This window comes from Clarias gariepinus, chromosome 6, assembly GCF_024256425.1.
Source record: "Clarias gariepinus isolate MV-2021 ecotype Netherlands chromosome 6, CGAR_prim_01v2, whole genome shotgun sequence".
Classification (NCBI taxonomy): Eukaryota; Metazoa; Chordata; class Actinopteri; order Siluriformes; family Clariidae; genus Clarias; species Clarias gariepinus.
In genome coordinates, this window is record NC_071105.1 from 21018921 (window position 1) to 21038133 (window position 19213).

The 19213-nt window shown below is 41.7% G+C and overlaps 1 protein-coding gene across 3 annotated transcripts in view; it reads left to right on the forward strand.

Annotated features, from left to right (window-relative positions):
* The window catches only part of grm4 (glutamate receptor, metabotropic 4), a 216720-nt gene that overhangs the window by 185369 nt on the left and 12138 nt on the right, over positions 1–19213 (forward strand). For all 3 annotated transcript variants that reach the window (XM_053498325.1, XM_053498326.1, XM_053498327.1), the window contains 2 exons: positions 6352–6488; positions 6794–7729. In XM_053498325.1, coding sequence (XP_053354300.1) covers positions 6352–6488; positions 6794–7729 — 1073 coding nt within the window. The remainder of the gene's footprint in view (positions 1–6351; positions 6489–6793; positions 7730–19213) is intronic.

The window sequence follows — 19213 nt, forward strand, 5'->3', positions numbered from 1 at the left end:
GAGTGCCAACGCCGCCGCACTGCAAGTGTCTGGACTCCAAGGTTGTGCAGCGTGTGCGTACATGACCGAGAAGGTCTCAGTACCATGTCTGGGTAGCTGACTCAAGGACCTGTAAGCCCGGAGTAGCATGAACATCCAGACTATTAATGTAACAAATGTGTGCGGAGAGGACAACCCTCCGCGTCACACACTTGTTGCAGGGGAATACCTCTTGCTAGTGCAATAGATGAGGCCATTCCCCTGGTTGAATGAGCCCTGATCCCTAGAGGTGAAATAAGCCCATGCGCCTCATAGGAGAGGGCAATAGCCCAGTGTAGTGGCGGTCGCCCCCGGTTGCGGCCCCAGAACATGTAAAAGCTGCTTTGACTTGCGCCACTAGCTGATGGGGTGGACGTAAATCTGAAGAGCACGTACTGGACACAGTAAGTGAAGTCTCTCCTGCTCCGAAGCTGTAAAGGCGGAGGACAGAAGGCTTCAAAACAATAGGATGCATATTGGCAAATGTGTGCGGAGAGGACCAACCCTCCGCATCACACTTGCTGCAGGGGAATACCTCTTGCTAGTGCAATAGATGAGGCGATCCCCCTGGTTGAATGTGCCCTGATTCCTAGAGGCGAAGTGAGCCCACGCGCCTCATAGGAGGGGGCAATAGCATCTCTCACGCAGCTTGCGGCCCCAAAACATGTAAAAGCTGCTCTGACTTACGCCACTGGCTGATGCGGTGGACGCAAATCTAAAGAGCACATACTGGACACAGTGAGAGAAGTCTCTCCCGCTCCGAAGCTGTAAAGGCGGAGGACAGAAGGATTCAAAAACAATAGGGTGCATGTTAGGAATGGAACTTTCGGAAGATAGTTCAGTAAGGATGCAAAATGGCCCTGGAGACTGACAGATCTCTGATCCTCTTAGAGAGGTAACGGCCATTTGGAAAAACCATCTTAAGGGTCAGAAACCTGAGGCGCTGACTCTAGTGGTTCAACAAGGGGGCACAAGCCCGAGGACAACTTTTCCTGCAGAAACTCCAGCACTGAAACAGTTCGACAGTGGACTGGGTCTACCTGCTTCGTCATGCACCAACTTTCAAATACATTCCATTTGAGGGCACAAGCTCTTCTAGGGGAGGCAGCCCTAGCACTTAAAATAGTCTTACTGTAATTACGCTGGCTGGAAGACCAGCTTAACTTAGTTGGTCCCGTTCAGGGACCGCCAAGGCGTCCAGACCCAGAGGCTAGAAGAGTCAGAGAGTAGTAAAGGGGACATTTGCTGATCTTGCGAGGCAAAGAGGTCCACCTCTGCTACATGAGATTTTCCTAGAATGTAAATTGCCCTGAGGGACAGGAACCTGGTGCGCTAGCTATTTAGCGGCGCGAGCACAGTCTGCCGTGGTAATTAATATATGAGACTGCCATAGTGTGGTCTAGCTTGATTTCCTTAAGAGTGTTGAGAATAGATTCGACACGAGCGAAAGAGACAGCTGTGCCCGCTTACGCTCGAATCTCATGTGACACCCAAATATGTTGTCCTCTGAACAGGAAAGAGCACGCTTTCATGGCGTTGGATCTCAAGCCCAAGAAACAAAGATGAGCTAGCACGACATGCTGATGTTGAAGCACTAGCTACTGAGACTGGGCCAGCCAGTCATGTAATTCAAATACGGATGCTCTGGAGTCGTAAGAGCCAGAACTACATCCATGTATTTTGTGTATGTGCGGGTGAGAGAGCTAAACCAAATGGAAGGACCCGATACTGGTAAGCTTCGCCCCCGAAAGCAAACCTCAGGAACCTCCTGTGTTGTGGCAATATTTCTATTGATTTATTTTTAGATAGCGTTAAAGCCCGCAAAATCTAAAAATTGGATGCAGCCCCCCATTTCTCTTGGGAACCAAGAAATACTGACTGTAGTAGCCTGACTCTCTGTCTGGTAGGGAAACATGTTACATGGCCCCATTTCCCAGCAACTTCTGTCAGCAGATGCACATTTTCTGGTTTCATGGTAGTGGAGACCACGCAATTGAAACGCGAAGGGTGATGTAAGAACTGAATCCTGTAGTTTCTCTCTACAGTGCTTAGTACCCAAGGAGATATACTTGGCAGTAGCTTTCACGCTGCCAGTTTCTCAGAAAGGGGCAAAGTCTCGGCGGCTTGGTTAAATGAAGAACTAACATTTTATTGGAGACTGGTGTTGCCCGAAACACCAGTGGTGGCGGAGCAAGAACACCGATCTCCTGGGGGTGTTTCACGCCTCGCAAGAGTCAGACCCGGTCGAGACTGGGTGGTCGACAGTCCTGACTCTTGAGCACGGCGGGTAAGGAATTTCCCGAAGGCTTGTTATATAACTTCGCCTTATGAACCTAGTGCCGACCGATTTAACGACATCGCCAAGTAGGCCGGAAGGCGGGCATCAAGGAGGAATGCACGAGATTTAACCACAAGCGCCTCTCCGCGGAAACCATCGCAGCCATAAAACGGCCGATAGCACGAGCCATCTGCTTTGTTGCACAAAGAGACAAAACTGTGGCTCAGCGTAATTCCAATATGCCCTACCTTGAAGAGCTCCACCAGTACTCAAGTCTCTCAGCAGGTCAGCCTGGTAGACGTGCAAAACCGCCATGGTGTGCAATGGAGCACCAACCTGACCTGCTGCCTGAAAAGCTTTTCCCTCCAGGGAAGATAAAAGTCTACACAGCTTGAAAGGAAGTAATAGCTTTTCAGGAAGAATGATGTTCCAGGAGAGAGATAGCCTGGAAGCGTCCCTTCTATCTGGGTGTCATCATATAACCCCGCGCTTTCACCTCAACTATATTTAAATAAATAAATAAGTTGATGGCAGGAAAACACGGGATAAATACAACTTACTCCATGAAAGGATTAACTCATTTGGAGATTGCTAAGAAAAGGGGAGAAAGCATCGTTGAGGGTCCCCCGGCCACCCGACAGATCCTGCCGTCTATGTTTTTCATTTATTTATTTATTTAAATGCTTAGAGGTAATATGGCTATTACCATCTCCACAGAAGTAAGAAAGGAGTTTTTTGTGAGTCTCTCACAGCTCTGTGGGATGCACGAGTTTAAGCCCTAGGAATGTCCGGCGGCTCGAAGCTCAAGGAATGCAAGGTGCGCGCGTAGCACTTAATCGAAGCAGTAAAGTGTAGAGATCGACCTCCGACATAGATTATACACACGGAGGGACATCTCATTTTAAAATTTTGCCATTATCGGTCAGTTAAACACTTATTTTGCTGGTTAGACACAGACACGCACACAACTAGGTGAAGACAAGAATCTGAGGAATGTTTCCGGCTCACTCCTATTTATAACCTGCAGGTGCATCTTATCAGATGACGTCACCCGACCGAGGTTATATAAGTCAAAAATTTGGCGTGTTTGATACACACATGCTTCACAACCAGCAGCATGACAAGATGTTTCCCATAGCGTTTTCACGCAGCATCGAGTGTAGCCTTTGAAAGGGAACTGTTATATGCAGGAGTCAGGAAAGGAAGGATTCATGTGCAATTTGATTTTTTTCCCCCATTTCCCATGGTCAAAATCTTGCTACTTCTTGCATCATCACTGAGGTCAACTGCTGACAGTTTTTATGAACAACTGTTGCTACATTTTACCTCCAACCAGCTCTTGTAAGTCTGTGTCAGCAAATCATACTTCCTAAACAAGTTTTAAAGCCCGGCCAAGCTCAGGAAGCGCATAATTTGAGATGAAATGTTTATAGATTAGGATATTAGAGAATTACCCTGTGGTGTTGGTAATGTCCATACAATTGTATGGGCTGCCAAGTGATTATTTCTTTTAAAAGGATTCTTGGCTAGGTCAGATAGCCTGCTGTGCAGAGAAGAAAGTAGCGGGCAATGTTTTCTTCAGACCTCCTGACCTCATGAAGTGACTTGATGAGCCATCCCATCAGACTTTCAGACGTACTGGGCAGCAGCTTTATTTTCAGAGTAGCTCTAGTCAGACACATTTTCAAATAATCATCGTAATGGCAAACTCAAAATGTGGAAAGCACAATTAATTGTCATCATTATTCTACAGTTGTATACTATTCAGTCAAATAGATTTAAGTGTGTTGCAATGATGTTTATTGTAATCATATTGTGAATATGAGTCATGTATAAAAAAAAACAGAGGGCAGTGTTTATGATTACAGAAGCAGTTTTGTGACACAAGCACAGTATTCGAGGATTCATGTGGGAATTTCCACAGCAGCAGAAGGACACAGACTTCACATCTGGCAACAGAACAACCCTTAATAACTTTTACATACTGTACAGAGAGAGAGAAAGAGATAAAGAAAGGACTATAACAACGGGTATGATCCCAGGCATGTAGAGGTTTAAAAGAGTGTACAGTATATTGAGATCAGAGTGTAAATAGGAACACAAGTAGGTCTGGCTATGACAACATAACTATGAGGAAGAGTCAAAAGGGGACAAAGGAACATAAATCATCTTGCTTCTTCTTCACCAAGTGTGTCTTATTTATGCATTTTGTGAGTAATACACAGTAAACAGTAAAAGAAATTCTCATGAAAAAGTAGTGATATTGCAGTTAAACATGATGTTTGTAAAACTATTCTCACACTGAGCCATGTTGCCATTACAGCATGTCCTTAAGAAAATTGGGTGAACACAGTCAGAACACAGTAGAAACCTGTAATGATGGTGTGTTGTCTCTCTTGATGAGGAGCTGGCATGCTTTTTTTGGACATGTTCAGAAAAAGCCTGGTAAAGACATGGTTGAAACAAGACAAAGGACATCGTTAATAAGGACATTGTAACGATGGCATTGTCCAGTTGACAACGTCACTATAGCCTCTTAGGGGCTTCATTGACAGATGGGAAAGATGTTCTTATCAAAATGCCACTGCGTTGTTGTGTTGTGATTGTGGTAGGTCCATGCCATGTTGTAGAAGACCAAATATTAAATTTAGTTCATATTAAGTTTTTTAAGTGCTTAGGACGTTTAATGCTGTGCATGCAGCAGGTTATGAGCGCGTCAATGTTGAGTTTGGAGAATTTAGTATAAATATTGGATCCACACTGACACCAACACAGAGCAAGTTGTGATATTTATGTCAGCTTGTCAGACGCAATGACAACGTAGTAATGTGTGACAAGGGCCTGGTAGGAGCATGGTGATGCAGAGGGACTTTCATGACCTTCGTAGTAAGTAATGAATAAAGTAAATAAGTGAATAAATAGGTGGGTAGGTACAGAAGTACGTACTGTAGGTAGTTATGTAAACAAAGAAACAAATATTCAGGTTGTGGATTGACCATCTTGCATCCTCCAGCCTAAAGACTTAGGATGTTTATCAACAGAGGTCTCTTCTCTTTCAATCATGTGTAGCTTTCAGCTAGAAAGCCCTATGAGGATGGTGAAATAGAAAAGTAAGCCAAACATGAGCGCTGAAAACAATTGCTTTTGCTACACACTTGGCTGCTCTGGGATTTGCCAGGATGGGGATTGGGGTTAGCCATGTGAAGGTGCTTTGAATACAGATAGCTTAACTCAAAGGTTAAAGCTGGAGATTGGCAAAAACTTTTGGCACAGGCTTTTATCAAGAACAAGACACCTAATTCAAAATTCATTAGGGGGATGTAGCAGCATTGTTATCCGGTCTCCAGTCTTTTTTATGTGGCTTTTTCAGTCTCTCCTGCAAGAATGAATTTGGGCTCAGTAAATGTGTTAATAAAAATTTGAGAGGTTTTAGTAAGCGCTTTTAGTTATGGGTGTGCTGTCATATTCTGCTTTACCTTGTGAATTTTACTCTTTATACTCGATAAATTGTAATTGAGTACATATTGCTTTTTAGGCAGCACGATGGTTAGTGGTTAGCACTGTGGCATCACACCTCCAGGCTCCAGGAATCAATACCCGCCGCTGGTCTGTGTGCGTGAAGATTGCATGTTTTCCCCAAATGTGGTTTTCCTCCAGATACTCCGGTTTTCTCCTACAGTCCAAAGACATGCAAGTTAGGTTAATCGGCATTCCCAAATTGCCTTTTTTGTGAGAGTGTAATGCAATGGATTTGCACCCTGTCCACAGTGTACCCCGTCTTGTGCCCAAAATCACCTGAGATAGGCCCCAGCCCCCCTCGACCATGTGCAGGATAAGCGGTATGGAAGATGAATTAGTAAATATGCCTGAGCCAAAGATATTTTTTCATATTCTTTTGCATTTAGAATAAACCAGTTTCCATGAGTTGATTAACGTCAAAAGCAGACATTTTGAAAAACTCAGAGTTGTTGCCTATTTATTCTAAAGTTATATTTTAATTAGGATGTTTAGAAATATTCGGTGGGTTTCATATAGTCTCTGCTTACTTTTTTTAGGCATAGCTGGCAATCCAGTCCAGTTCAACGAGAATGGGGATGCTCCAGGACGCTATGATATCTACCAATACCAGATAAATAACAAAACAGCAGAGTACAAAATCATCGGCCAATGGACTGACCAGCTTCATCTTAATGTAAGTTTTCCCTTTATAGATTTATACAGAATATAACATTACGTACTCTATACAAAATGTATTTACTTTTTTGTATGCTTTTTGCATGCTTCATATTGTGGTTGTATTGTTCCATGATTAATGCATAATTTACTTAATGATTTGTGCATGTAACGATCGAAAAAATGTCTAGGAGAAACCTCCAATTATTTGTGTGTGGCATCTGTGAAAAAAAACAGATTAGTCAGTAAAATCTGCTACGCTAGACTGGTTTTTAGATGCTAGGTAGTACAGTATAAATTACGATCATTCACTTTGCATTACAGATACCAGAGATACAGTGGCCAGGTGGTATAAAGCAAATACCCTCCTCCATCTGCAGTCAACCTTGCAAGCCAGGCTGGCGTAAGAAGGTTGTGAAGGGCATCCCATGCTGCTGGCATTGTGAGCGCTGTGATGGCTACCAGTACCAGGCTGATCCATTCACCTGTAAAATGTGTCGCTTCGACTTGCGCCCCAACAAGAACCATACAAGCTGTCAGCCAATCCCAATCATTAAGTTGGAATGGAGCTCACCGTGGGCTGTCATACCTGTACTCATTGCCATCATGGGCATTATGGCTACCATGTTTGTGGTGGTCACATTCATACGCTACAATGACACTCCGATCGTAAAGGCATCAGGAAGGGAGCTCAGTTATGTCCTACTTACAGGCATATTTCTTTGCTATGCCACTACATTCCTGATGATATCATCTCCTGATGTTGGGATATGTTCACTCCGACGCATTTTCTTAGGACTGGGCATGAGCATTAGCTACGCTGCATTGCTAACCAAGACTAACCGTATTTATCGTATTTTCGAGCAGGGAAAGATGTCAGTGAGTGCCCCACGTTTTATAAGCCCAGCATCCCAGTTGTTGATTACTTTCAGCCTGATCTCTGTGCAGCTGTTAGGGGTTTGCATTTGGTTTGTAGTGGATCCTCCTCAGGCTTTTGTGGACTACGAGGACCAGCGCATGGCAAATCCAGAGATGGCACGGGGTGTGCTCAAGTGTGACATCTCTGACTTGTCACTCATCTGCCTGCTGGGGTACAGCATGCTTCTAATGGTCACATGCACAGTCTATGCCATAAAGACGCGTGGGGTGCCGGAGACCTTCAATGAAGCAAAACCTATCGGCTTCACCATGTACACCACCTGCATTATCTGGCTGGCCTTCATACCCATCTTCTTTGGGACATCACAGTCCACAGAAAAGGTAGGAAATGGGTTGAACTACAAAGCATGCAAGAAATATAGCACAGTAATGTATTTGAAGTATAATTTTTCACATTCGGATTCGAAAGACACAGGCAGCGAGGAGAAAGCTAGAAAGTTTTTTGGCTTTATTCAAGCTACAGCATATTTATGAGCAGTAATATATAACCACTGAATCACCATATTAACAATGATGCATGCACCTGGATAACAAGAACCTTCTCCTTTGCTGATCCTGTACTGTGTAAAAGATGAAAGAGGCTTTGAAACACCAAGACTTTTGAACGTTGACTTTCTGTAGATGATGTAACACAGTGATAGCAATTGTCCCAGAAAAACAAACAGTAGAAATGAGTATGCACTCATGAGGGAATCCTTTCAAGAATTCATTTAGCTTCAGCTCAGACTACTTTATTCTGCATTACTCATTTTAATCAGAAAACTTGGGACCTTCTGCCAGTATGATTTAGATAAGAATCCTTTTTAGCCCACTCCTCTTTCAGTTTCACTACACAATATTGAATTAGCTTCAGCTAGTAGATGATCTGAGCTCGCCATAGCAGTGTAGAATGGCTTTGCCTAAATAACAAGCAGAACCTCTGACTAGCATAAACTGTCAGTACGTAAGAACGACAAGAGTCATTTGAGTGAAAGCATCAGACAGATTATACAGTTTCACCCTGTGCACATGCCCTAAATAGCTATAACTATTATTTGGCCAATATTTACCCGTGGTAAGTCATCTGGGAAGCTCTTTTCCTCTTCCAATTATTTTCTTAGAACTTGCACATAGCACCGGTGATAAGAATGTGTGTCATATGGTAAATTTGCATCATTATATTTGCCATAATTTCTGAAAGCAATCAGCGCATTTAAACAGCCCAGGCTTATCATCATGCAAGTTGACAAGCATAGCTGAGAATGCGAAGGGTAAGATGACTTGTCTTTTAGAGCAATTAAATGCATCTTTATCCACTGGCACTTGATTTACCTTATCTGTCTGTCTTGTCACACACTTACCGCCAGGTGTCTAAAACAGAACGCCCACTCCATCATTTGTGTCGGTGTTTTATGTCAAACCGAACACAATGAATGTCACTCTGGGCATTATGAATCATTTACGCCAGGCCATGCGGTTCGGGCTCCATTATCTGTAATAAGTCTGCCGAATGCGTGTTACAAAGGTAAGACTAATGTTGTCTCTTTCAAATTATAATGACAGAGCTAGCATTGCAAATTAGTGAAACTGTGAACAATGATTGCTTGTATTCAGCCTGAAACTTGGAGGAGGGTGTGGCTTTCCATAATAAATTTCACTGTGTCACATCTTTGTGGTAATTGTATTTACTTGTCAGTGTAACAATTCCAGTAACACTGTAGTCTAGAGAATGATACGAGTGCAAAAGGCCATTGAGCACCAAGAAGTACCTGTATAAGTGTTTCTATTCATATCTTCTCTCTGCAGAATTGCAGTTGTTATGATGTTTGTAGGAGATTCTCCTCCATTTTCTTGGTGACAGGGTAATTACTGTCTGTGTAGTAAGAGAGACAGATCTACAACTCGTGACATACAGGTGTGTGAGCTTCGGAGCTTGAAGTGACAAGAAGCCCTGTATGTGTTCCCTATCTGTCTCTTACAGAGGTGTGAAGTAAAATTACAAAGTAAAATTAGTTTGTTAGTGTGCATGATACTTAAGGCATGTTGATTCACTGTGTAGCATTTCCACCTCAAAGCTCCAATTCATAGTCTACTGTATGTGCAGAGCTTCTTCGGTTCTGCGTTCTATTCAAATAAGTTTGCTTTCAAGAAAACGCCACTAGGTGACTGGCGTCATCAAATTGCCTATACTGTAGTTATGATTGAGTATGTGAATGTGTGTGCATGATGCCTTATGATAAACTGGTGTCCTATCTGGTATGAATTCTCTTGCTTTGTGCCCACTGTGATCCACTACAATCCTGATCAGAATAAAGCAGTTACTGAAGATGAATGAAGTAACAAATGAATGAGTGTGTGTATGTCTATTTAATTATCTGTACGTTTTACTTTAACTTGATAATCTCTTCTGTCTCTAATTTAAAAACCTGCATCATTACAGTTCCTTTGTATCCATGAAGTCATACAGTAGGGTGACACTTCGGCATTAGAAATAACAGCAAGAATGAGACCCAATATCCATCACTGCAATCTATCTCCTGCTTTGTTCACTTTGTATGCATCTAGACAGCTTGCATTATGACAGCTAGCTATTAGCATTCAGCCTCTTTGTAGTTATTATAATGCTAGCTAACATTTGAAAGAAAAAAAAATGAAGCTGTAGGTAATTATTCTTGGCTGATGTGTTTCCACATTCTTTGTTCCTCACTTTTTGACATTTAGTTTTCTCCTTTAAATTTGTGTTTGTTTGTTTTTTCTTGTTGTTGTTTTTTGTATAGCAGTTGCGCTGTTACTTGAGTGAAGAATTTGTGTACTATCCTTAGGCTTAGTGATGCATTTGCCAGTTTTATACATCAACATCAATCAAATATGTAAATTTTCATGTCAGTATCTCACACAATTTCTGCAAAACTTTTTTAAGCCCATGTGATCTACTGTATAATCATTAGGGTACATGTTTGGATAAGAGGGCACGTTGGCTTAGTGGTTAGCACTTTGGCCTTGCACCTCCAGGTTCTGGGTTTGATTCCCACCATAGGTCTGTGTGTATTGAGTTTGCATGTTCTCCCCATGCTTGGTGGGTTTCCTCCGGGTACTCTGCTATCATCCCACAGTCCAAAGACATACAGATTAGGCTATTTTGATGTTCCCAAAATTGCCTATAGTGTGTGATTGAGTGTGTTTGCATGTGTTTCCTGTGATGGATTGGCACCCGGTCCAGTGTGTACCTTGCCTCCTGCCTGGGATAGGCTCCTGGCCACAGATGACCCTGTTTAAAGGATAAAGCGTGAGTATAGATGATGAGTGAGTGAAGTTTGGATTTATTTTTTACTTACTGGATTATTTCTAAACTATGAAATAATACATATGGCATTAGGTAAATAAGTACTATAACAACAACAACAGTCAGTTGATATTTTAAGACATGAAGATTCTGGAATAGCTCTTGCAAGAACAGTATTCTCAAGGGCATTTGCAAAACTCTTTAAGCACTATGATGAAACTGGCTCTCATGAAGACCATCCCAGGAAAGCAAAACCAAAACTCACTTCTGCTGCAGAGAAGTTCATTTAAAGTTACCAGCCTTAAAAAATCTGTAAGAAAACAAGAAAGACTTTACAGAGCGTAGGTAGCAGACGCATCTCAATATCAACTGTTCAAAGGATATTTTTGCATATTTTTGATGCCTTTGTTTTGCAATGTAGAAATGGAATTAGAAGATGTGCCTGAACTTTTGACTGGTAGTGTATATATGGCATACATATTTAGAGAACCTTATACAACAATTTATTGTTTTAGATTTTTAGGCTACTGACCCCAGGGGTCGTCTCGGGTTACTTTGCTGTAACCCTGTTCCCTGAAAAGGCGGGAACGAGATGCTGTGTTAAAAAACGCTATGGGAACATCTTGTCATGTTGCCGGTTGTGAAGCATGTGTGTATCAAACACACCAAATTTTGGCTTATATAACCTCGTCGGGTGACGTCATCTGATGAGACGCACCTGCAGGTTATAAATAGGAGTGAGCCGGAATCATTCATCAGATTGATTTGTCTGAACGGACGTCCGGTCACGTAGGCAGTGCGGCATTGGGGCGCAGCATTTCGTTACCGCCTTTTCAGGGAACAGGGTTACAGCAAAGTAACCCAAGATGTTCCCTTTCAAAGGCTACACTCAATGCTGCGTGAAAACGCTATGGGAACGGATTAACATAAGTACCAACGCCGCTGCACTGCAAGTGTCTGGACCCCAAGGTTGTGTAGCGTGTGCGCACAAGGCCGGGAAGGTCTCAGAACTATGCCTGGGCAGCTAACTCGGGGACCCATTAGCCCAGAGTAGCATGAACATCAAGACTATAAATGTAACAAATGTGTGCGGAGAGGACCAACCCTCTGCGTCACACAATTGCTGCAGGGGAATACCTCTTGGTAATGCAATAGATAAGGCGATCCCCCTAGTTGAATGAGCCCTGATTCCTAGAGGCGAAGTGAGCCCACGCGCCTCACAGGAGAGGGCAATAGCATCTCTTACCCAGTGTAGTGGCGGCCGCCCCCCCGGTTGCGGCTCCAAAATGTGTAAAAACTGCTCTGACTTACGCCACTGGTTGATGCGGTAGACGTAAATCTGAAGATCACGTACTGGACGCAGTAAGTGACGTTTCTCCTGCTCCGAAGCTGTAAAAGGCAGAGGACAAAAGGCTTCAAAACAATAGGGTGCATGTTGAGAATGGAACTTTCGGAAGATTGTTCAGTGAGGATGCAAAATGGCCCTGACAAGCCCAGGGGCAAAGTCTAGGCAGGATGGGGAGACTGACAGATCTTCAATCCTCTTAGCGAGGTATTGGCCATTAGAAAAACCATCTTAAGGGTCAGAAACCTGAGGCGCTGGCTCTAGTGGTTCAAAAGGGGTCTTAATTAGACCTTTGAGCACGATAGATAAAACCCACAAAAGTGACCGTGGCTCTAGTGGGTGGCTTTAATCATTTAGCTCCATGAATGGAACGGGTAACTAAAAGGGTGTTTTCCCACAGAAACCCCATCGATCAGGACATGGCAGGCTGAAATAGCAGTTCTGCATGTCTTAAGAGTACTAGGGCACAAGCCCGAGGACAACTTTTCCTGCAGAAGCTCCAGCACTGAAACAATTCGGCAGTGGACTGGGTCTAGCTGCTTCGTCATGCACCAACTTTCAAATACATTCCTTTTGAGGGTATAACTCTTCTAGGGGAGGGAGCCCGAGCACTTAGAATTGTCTTAATTATGCTGGCTGAAAGATCAGCTTGACTTAATTGGTCCCATTCAGGGACCGAACGTGAAGGTTCCAAAGCTCGGGCTGGGGATGAAATATCGTCCCCTGCGCCTGAGCACTAGGACTCCTGGGAGCAGAGCTATCAGGAAAAACGCATAAAGGCATAACCTGGGCCACGTATGGGCCAAGCTGTCCAGACCCAGGGGGGCTGGAAGAGTCAGAGAGTAGCAAAGGAGACATTTGCTGATCTTACGAGGCAAAGAGGTTCACCTCTGTTACATGAAATCTCTCCAGATTGACTGACTACTTCGGGGTGGGGTTTTCATTCCCCGTGTGTCAGAGATTGACTGGAAAGTACAACTGCTCCCACATTCATATGCCCTGGGATGTAAATCGCCCTAAGGGAGAGGAACCTGGTGCGGTAGCGGCACGAGCACAGTCCGCCCTGGCGATTAATATATGAGACTGTCATAGTGTTGTCCACCCGCACAAGGACATGGTAGCCTCTCAACTGCTGGAGGAAGTGCTTTGGGGCCAGAAAAAGAGCCCTCGTTTCGAGGCAATGGTTGTGCCGCGCGAGAAGAAGGCCTCTTCAGCTCCCTTGGGCTGGACGGTCATCTAAGAAGCGCCGGCCTGACCTGCTGCTTGGGTTGGCTTCTTTAATGAGGATGATGTTCCAGGAGAGAGATAGCCCGCAAGCGTCTCTTCTATCTGGGGCATCACCATATAACCTCGTACTTTTGCATCAAAGATGTTCGAATAGAACGAAGCCAATGGTACAAAAATACGGGCTGAGAAAGGTTTATTCCAAGAACGAGATAATTCGTTATGGAGGTCATCAAAAAAGGGGAGAGAGCGGCATTGTGGCACCCTCTCCTGGCCACCCAACAGAAATCTGTCATCTAGTTTTGATTGTTTTGGGTGAGCTTGCTCCTGTGGCCAATTAATGTGCAGTCATTCGACTGCATGTGTTATAACTTAAAGCAACTCCTCATACTCTCTATCATCTTTAGAGAAGCTATCTGAGGTAGCTACTTCCATTTCTACACGAATCTCTTCCGTACACCCACGAGAAGCACCGAAGTGCGCTCGTGAAGTGGAAGGAGAGACTTCGTGATCGGGGAAGAGGGCGAGAGAATTGAGGGGCTCCGTCTCTCGTGCCTCGGCCAGATCAACTTGTGATTCCCAAGAGTGCAGCGCGGCTCGTGGTTCCTTAATGAACGCAAGGTGCGAGCGAAGCACCTTCATCGGAAGATCATCACAGTGCACACACTCTCCTCTAAGTCCTTCGAGAGCGTGGCTCTCACCCAAACATTCAAAGCAGAGAATATGTGAACTTAAAAACATGAAGGCATATTATTGGTGTTTATTCTGATCACCCTTTAAGTTTTATTATTGCATGACTGCAGAATCCTGACTCTTACATACATTACATTATTACATTACTGTATTTGCCATGTGTATGAAAGGTTATAGCATAAAAGGGTGGAAATGTCGGGTTTTAAGGCAACTTTACATGAAAAAAAGAGAGGGCATGTCCTTTTATTTTATGAATGTCTCACTACTGATTAAAATAGCAACCTGTGTGTAACCTGTCACAAATTATTAAGAAGCTAAAGATGTATGGTGTTAAGTAGCCTTTAAAAGGATGCTTAAAATGCATTCCTTAGTGTTGTGCCTTGCAAAAATGTTAAGAAAAGAAGTTGATGAAAATAATAATAGGATTGCAGGCATGTATGGCCTTAGCCCAAATAAGTTCTTCTGCTACAGTAAATAAAAAAATTTACAAAACAAAATTATATATTCAAACTAATATATTACCCTAATCAGCTTAAATATATCCAAGCATACTACTCTTAAAAACAACCAAAACTGCCTTATTTTATGGCCTTACATGGGCTCAGAAAAGGTTAATGTGACCCAACCCAAAGATTAGTTTGTCTACTTTTACTAGATAATGGAGGAAATGTGATGGGAGAGTTATACCTATGATTAATTGTTTGGTAAAATATAGACAGAAAATCTCCTCCATTTTTGCTGTGTAGAATCGTGCAGCGCTGGGGCTCTATCTCAGGAAACTTACTGTAGGTCATAATCCAGGGTGCACTGTGGATGGACCAAACCACTGCAGAGCATAAGAACATTTTTGATCTGTCAGTCACCTTACACCAAATGTCTTTGGACTGTAGAAGGAAACTAGAATAGCCAGAGAAAACCTAACAGGCACAGAAAGAACATGCAAACTTGACACTTAAAAAGCCCATACTCTCCAATAGTGCCAACATCTAAGCCACCATTCAATAATAAATCTTTATATTATTGAATTTTATTCCTCATTTTATATATATAGTAAGACATACAACTTCTATTTAGAAAAATGAGAACTTTAATAAATGACCACTGGGGATAAGAACTATAGTTTTTATTCTAAACCTAAAGGCTTCCTATTTCTTATTATTTAAGAAATTTTAGTTCATTTTACCAAACATGACATGTTCTATGAGAGGTTCTATAGAAAAGGCAGAAACAGTGCCTGGCCAAAAAAAGTCTAATATTTTGTTTGACCGCCTTTAGCTTTAATTACAGCAGGCAATCTGGCGGCCAGTTCATGTGTGAAAATGATTTCTCATGCCCCAAGAACCACTCTGTCACAATATGAATTCTGAATTATTCCTGCACTATCAGCCTATATTAAATGCTTTGAATGGATAATCCAGTAATTCAGTACATTCAGGTCATCAGCTGACTTCATTTTATTGCCCCATAACGTTGCTGAGTCTACACCTGACCAACTGAAGCAACCTCAAATCATAACACTGCCTCCAGAGGCTTGTACAGTACAGTGGACACTACACATGATGAGTGCATCGCTTTATGTGGTTCTATTCTTACCCTGACACCTTCATCGCTTTGGAATAGGGACTTATTAGACCACATGACTGTTTCCATTGCTCCAAAGTCCAATTGTTATTCTCCCTGGCAATTAAAGCCTTTTTCTAATTAGCCACTTAGCTGTTTAGTCTCATTGTAAGTCCACATTACAGTATGTTGTAAATGTGGAAATGCGATTGGGATTTCTAATGATGATTTTTTACGATGCACATTCACCATGTATTTAAAGTGATCACAGTCATTTATGATTTTTTTAGTGACCACATGTCTTCTAGCTTTAAAAATTGATTCAACAGTACCGTACCCAAATTCGGTACAGTTTGCAATGTTTAAAGATTTTTCTTTTTTCGATGTAGGCTGATTAGAATTGACATATTTTTTTTGGTATGATAGGAGAATGCCATTCCTGGCTTTTTTTGACATGAAAGCAATCTTCGAAGCACCTTCCTTAATCAATCAAATGTCGTCCTATTACTATAATCTGTATAGTAATAGGACGACATGCAAATACTATCAAAATCCACACAACATGCTTAGCAACATTGAATGCTACTTGTTTGCTCGTGGAAATGGGGTAAATATTTGCACAATGCCATTTTGTATCACTGTCAATAAATGCCTTTAATATTCAACGTTGTATAGCTTTAGACAAGTTATAATATTTATTCTGTTGCTCACTGTAGTCAATCATGTGTTACTGGCTCCAGCAACTTCTTAAAATAGATTTAAATTATTCACAGGAGGAAATTTACATGAAATAAATTTTTGATAAATCTGCTTACTACATTGCAAAAATATAGTAAGCGGGACTGCTGACTTTTAACACTGGTTTAAATTACAAATAGTGAAGGATGGCTGAAATTAACAGTTGATCAAAAACATTGTCAGAGTTAGCAAACTGCTTTGATGAGTACTGGAATGGTATATCATTTTTCCAGACAAACCAGAATCTAATGATACTAACCAGCTAATTTCCTGACCTAATTACTTTTGATGAATAAATTGCTCATTTTTATGGGAGGAAACCCCACCAAGCACAGGGAGAACAAGGAAACAAGGAAAGGACTCGAACCCGCAATTGTGGAGGTGCAAGGCAACCACTAGGCCACAATGCTGCCTAAATAAATTGCTAATTGTAATTGTTGTACAGTCTACATTTCAAGGCAGCAAGGGACTCAGCTGTTTGGAGTAAAGTCATTTAACCAAGTGACAACAGTACTTAGAACAGTGTTGCCTATCTGCATTGTGTCTTTAAAGGTTGGTGGTATTACTTGTGACTTAACGGGATCATGATACAGTACAGTTAAGGATTTAATATTTGCTATAAAGTAGTTGGAAGCAGGTCCTTTTTTTATTTATTTTTTAGCTCACTTGCTGCTTAATGGTTGCAATAAAACATCAGAATTTTGGATATAATGTGGACAGCCACAGGAAGCTAAGTCAAAGACCGACCAGGTTGCTACAATCTGGGGCAGCCTTACATTATCATGTAAAGTTGCACTATTTAAATTTTAAGAGGGACTGAATATAATTGTTATATCTGCCTTATGTTGTGCTGGAGGCAATTGGAGACTAAATATGGCTTCCTATACAGTATATGCAAAGAGAAGTTTCATACACTTTTAGATAAAGTCATCAAGAAGTGAGAATTCAAAGAAAGAGGAAAGTAAACATTTAATAAAGGGATGAAAAGAATAAGTGTAATATCATAAGGGGGGAAGCCATGTGAAGATGTTGCATCACTTGGAGAGGGATTTAGAGGGAAAAGATAAGAAGACCAAGTACTGAATCATGTGGAATACGCTTGAAGTAAATCACGCTCATGCTGGTCTAGTAAATCCAAAGCTAATAAGTATGGTTTAACAAAACTCTTAATATGCTGCTCAGAGAACACAACCAGCCAAGACAAAAAAAAAATGTCTTTTTTCCCCCCTTTTGGCTTTGTGCCCTCCTATCTGCTTTGCTCTGCTTGCAGTTACACATACTATGATTGGTGCGAGAAAGAAAGACAGAGTTCACATAAATATAAGTGGGACAGCAGTTAGATGTGCCAAGTTATTATTCCTCTAATTATATTCCTATGAGACAGTATATTCGTCTAATAAACACATTTATCCCAGTGCATACACATGCTAAACCACACCCACACTTATTAAATACTCGTACAGCCGGACGCCAGCCTTGTTGTCTGGCAGGGAAGAAAATTCAGCTTAAAACTCGGCAACCTTTGCCCTCTGGGACAGTATGAGATGGTCTCCAAATGGGATCTGAGTGAAATTGGATGTTTCTTGAACACTCCTGTTCCAACTTATGTTTCTACCACCAACACCAGAGCAAATCTCTCCAATACTTGTAAATGTTGAGTTGGTAAGTCTGCCAATTTGTCTTGGAGAGTAAAATTCAAAGGCAGGAATTAAAGCAGCTGTTGTTGCTCAAAAAATGCTAATCCATATACTTTTTTGAGTTCTACATGGTAAACAGGTAGTAGAGAAGAAATGCATAAAAAACAATTATTGGAAGCTTTGAGTAAGTTAGTAAAAGAAAAAGGTTTAGGACTATTGAAAGAGATTGAAAGGCAGGTAGAGAAGTAGGATAGACAGTAGGGAGCAGAAAGTAGGGAAAAGGAAATATCATGAAGAAAAGGGGTTTTAATTGAGACAAGGGCCACTTTAACTGAACATTCTTTTCTAGATATTGTATATATTATATTAATATAATATAAATAATATTACCATATATAGAAATATATACCATATAGCAAACTATTATGGATTAAAATATATTTATACAAGTTTTTTTCTTTTTCTGAATGTCCATTTTTTTTTGGCTGACTCTGTATATAGTTGTTGGAGTTTACATGTTATGCCAGTGCTTAACACTGGGTTTCTTCTGGTTTCTTCCTACAGTCTAGAGACTAATAGAGAATAGACTAATTGTCGTTTCTAAATTGTCCATAGTGTGTGTGTTTACGTGTGTGTGGGTGCCCTATGATGGATTGGCACCCTGCCTTGTGCTTCCTAAGTCCCCTGGGATCGGTTCCAGGATAAGTGTTATTGAAGATGAAAGAGACAGACAGAGAGAAAGTAAGAAAAATTTACTCACTTTTATGAGTAAAAAATATGTAATATGCCATGCTTGAGAGAAATATGTAGTTATTTCTCGGTCTAACACAGTTACCTGATGAGCGCTGCATGAATCTGTACATGAATGAGGCAAAATATCCTAAGGCAGTACTGAGATTACCTGAAAGGTTTCCCCAGAGCAATCAAGCTCAAGTAATTCACAGTTCTTATTAATGTGTCGGATGCTTTCCAAAAAAAGGTCATAAACTATTGCGGAGATCTGGAACAGACACTGGCCACAGACGACTCCTACACACCAGGCATTTTTGCTCCCTGTGCCACCTGAAGGCTATATAAAGTATGATTATTATACACACTGACCAGGAGGCAGAAGGACAGATTCTCACTTTTCTCCCAGAGTCTATTTGTGTACCTGCTTAATGTTCACACTGATATGTCAAACATCCTGAAAACCTTTACACAACCTTTACATTGTTGCTACATCAAGCCAGCTGAAATTTTACAATGTATTTAGATGGTTTATGCTTTCGGTGTTTAATGCAAGAGTTAATTTGACTTTAAGTGTACAATACAGATTCAAGCTCATTTTAATAAGAACAGCTACC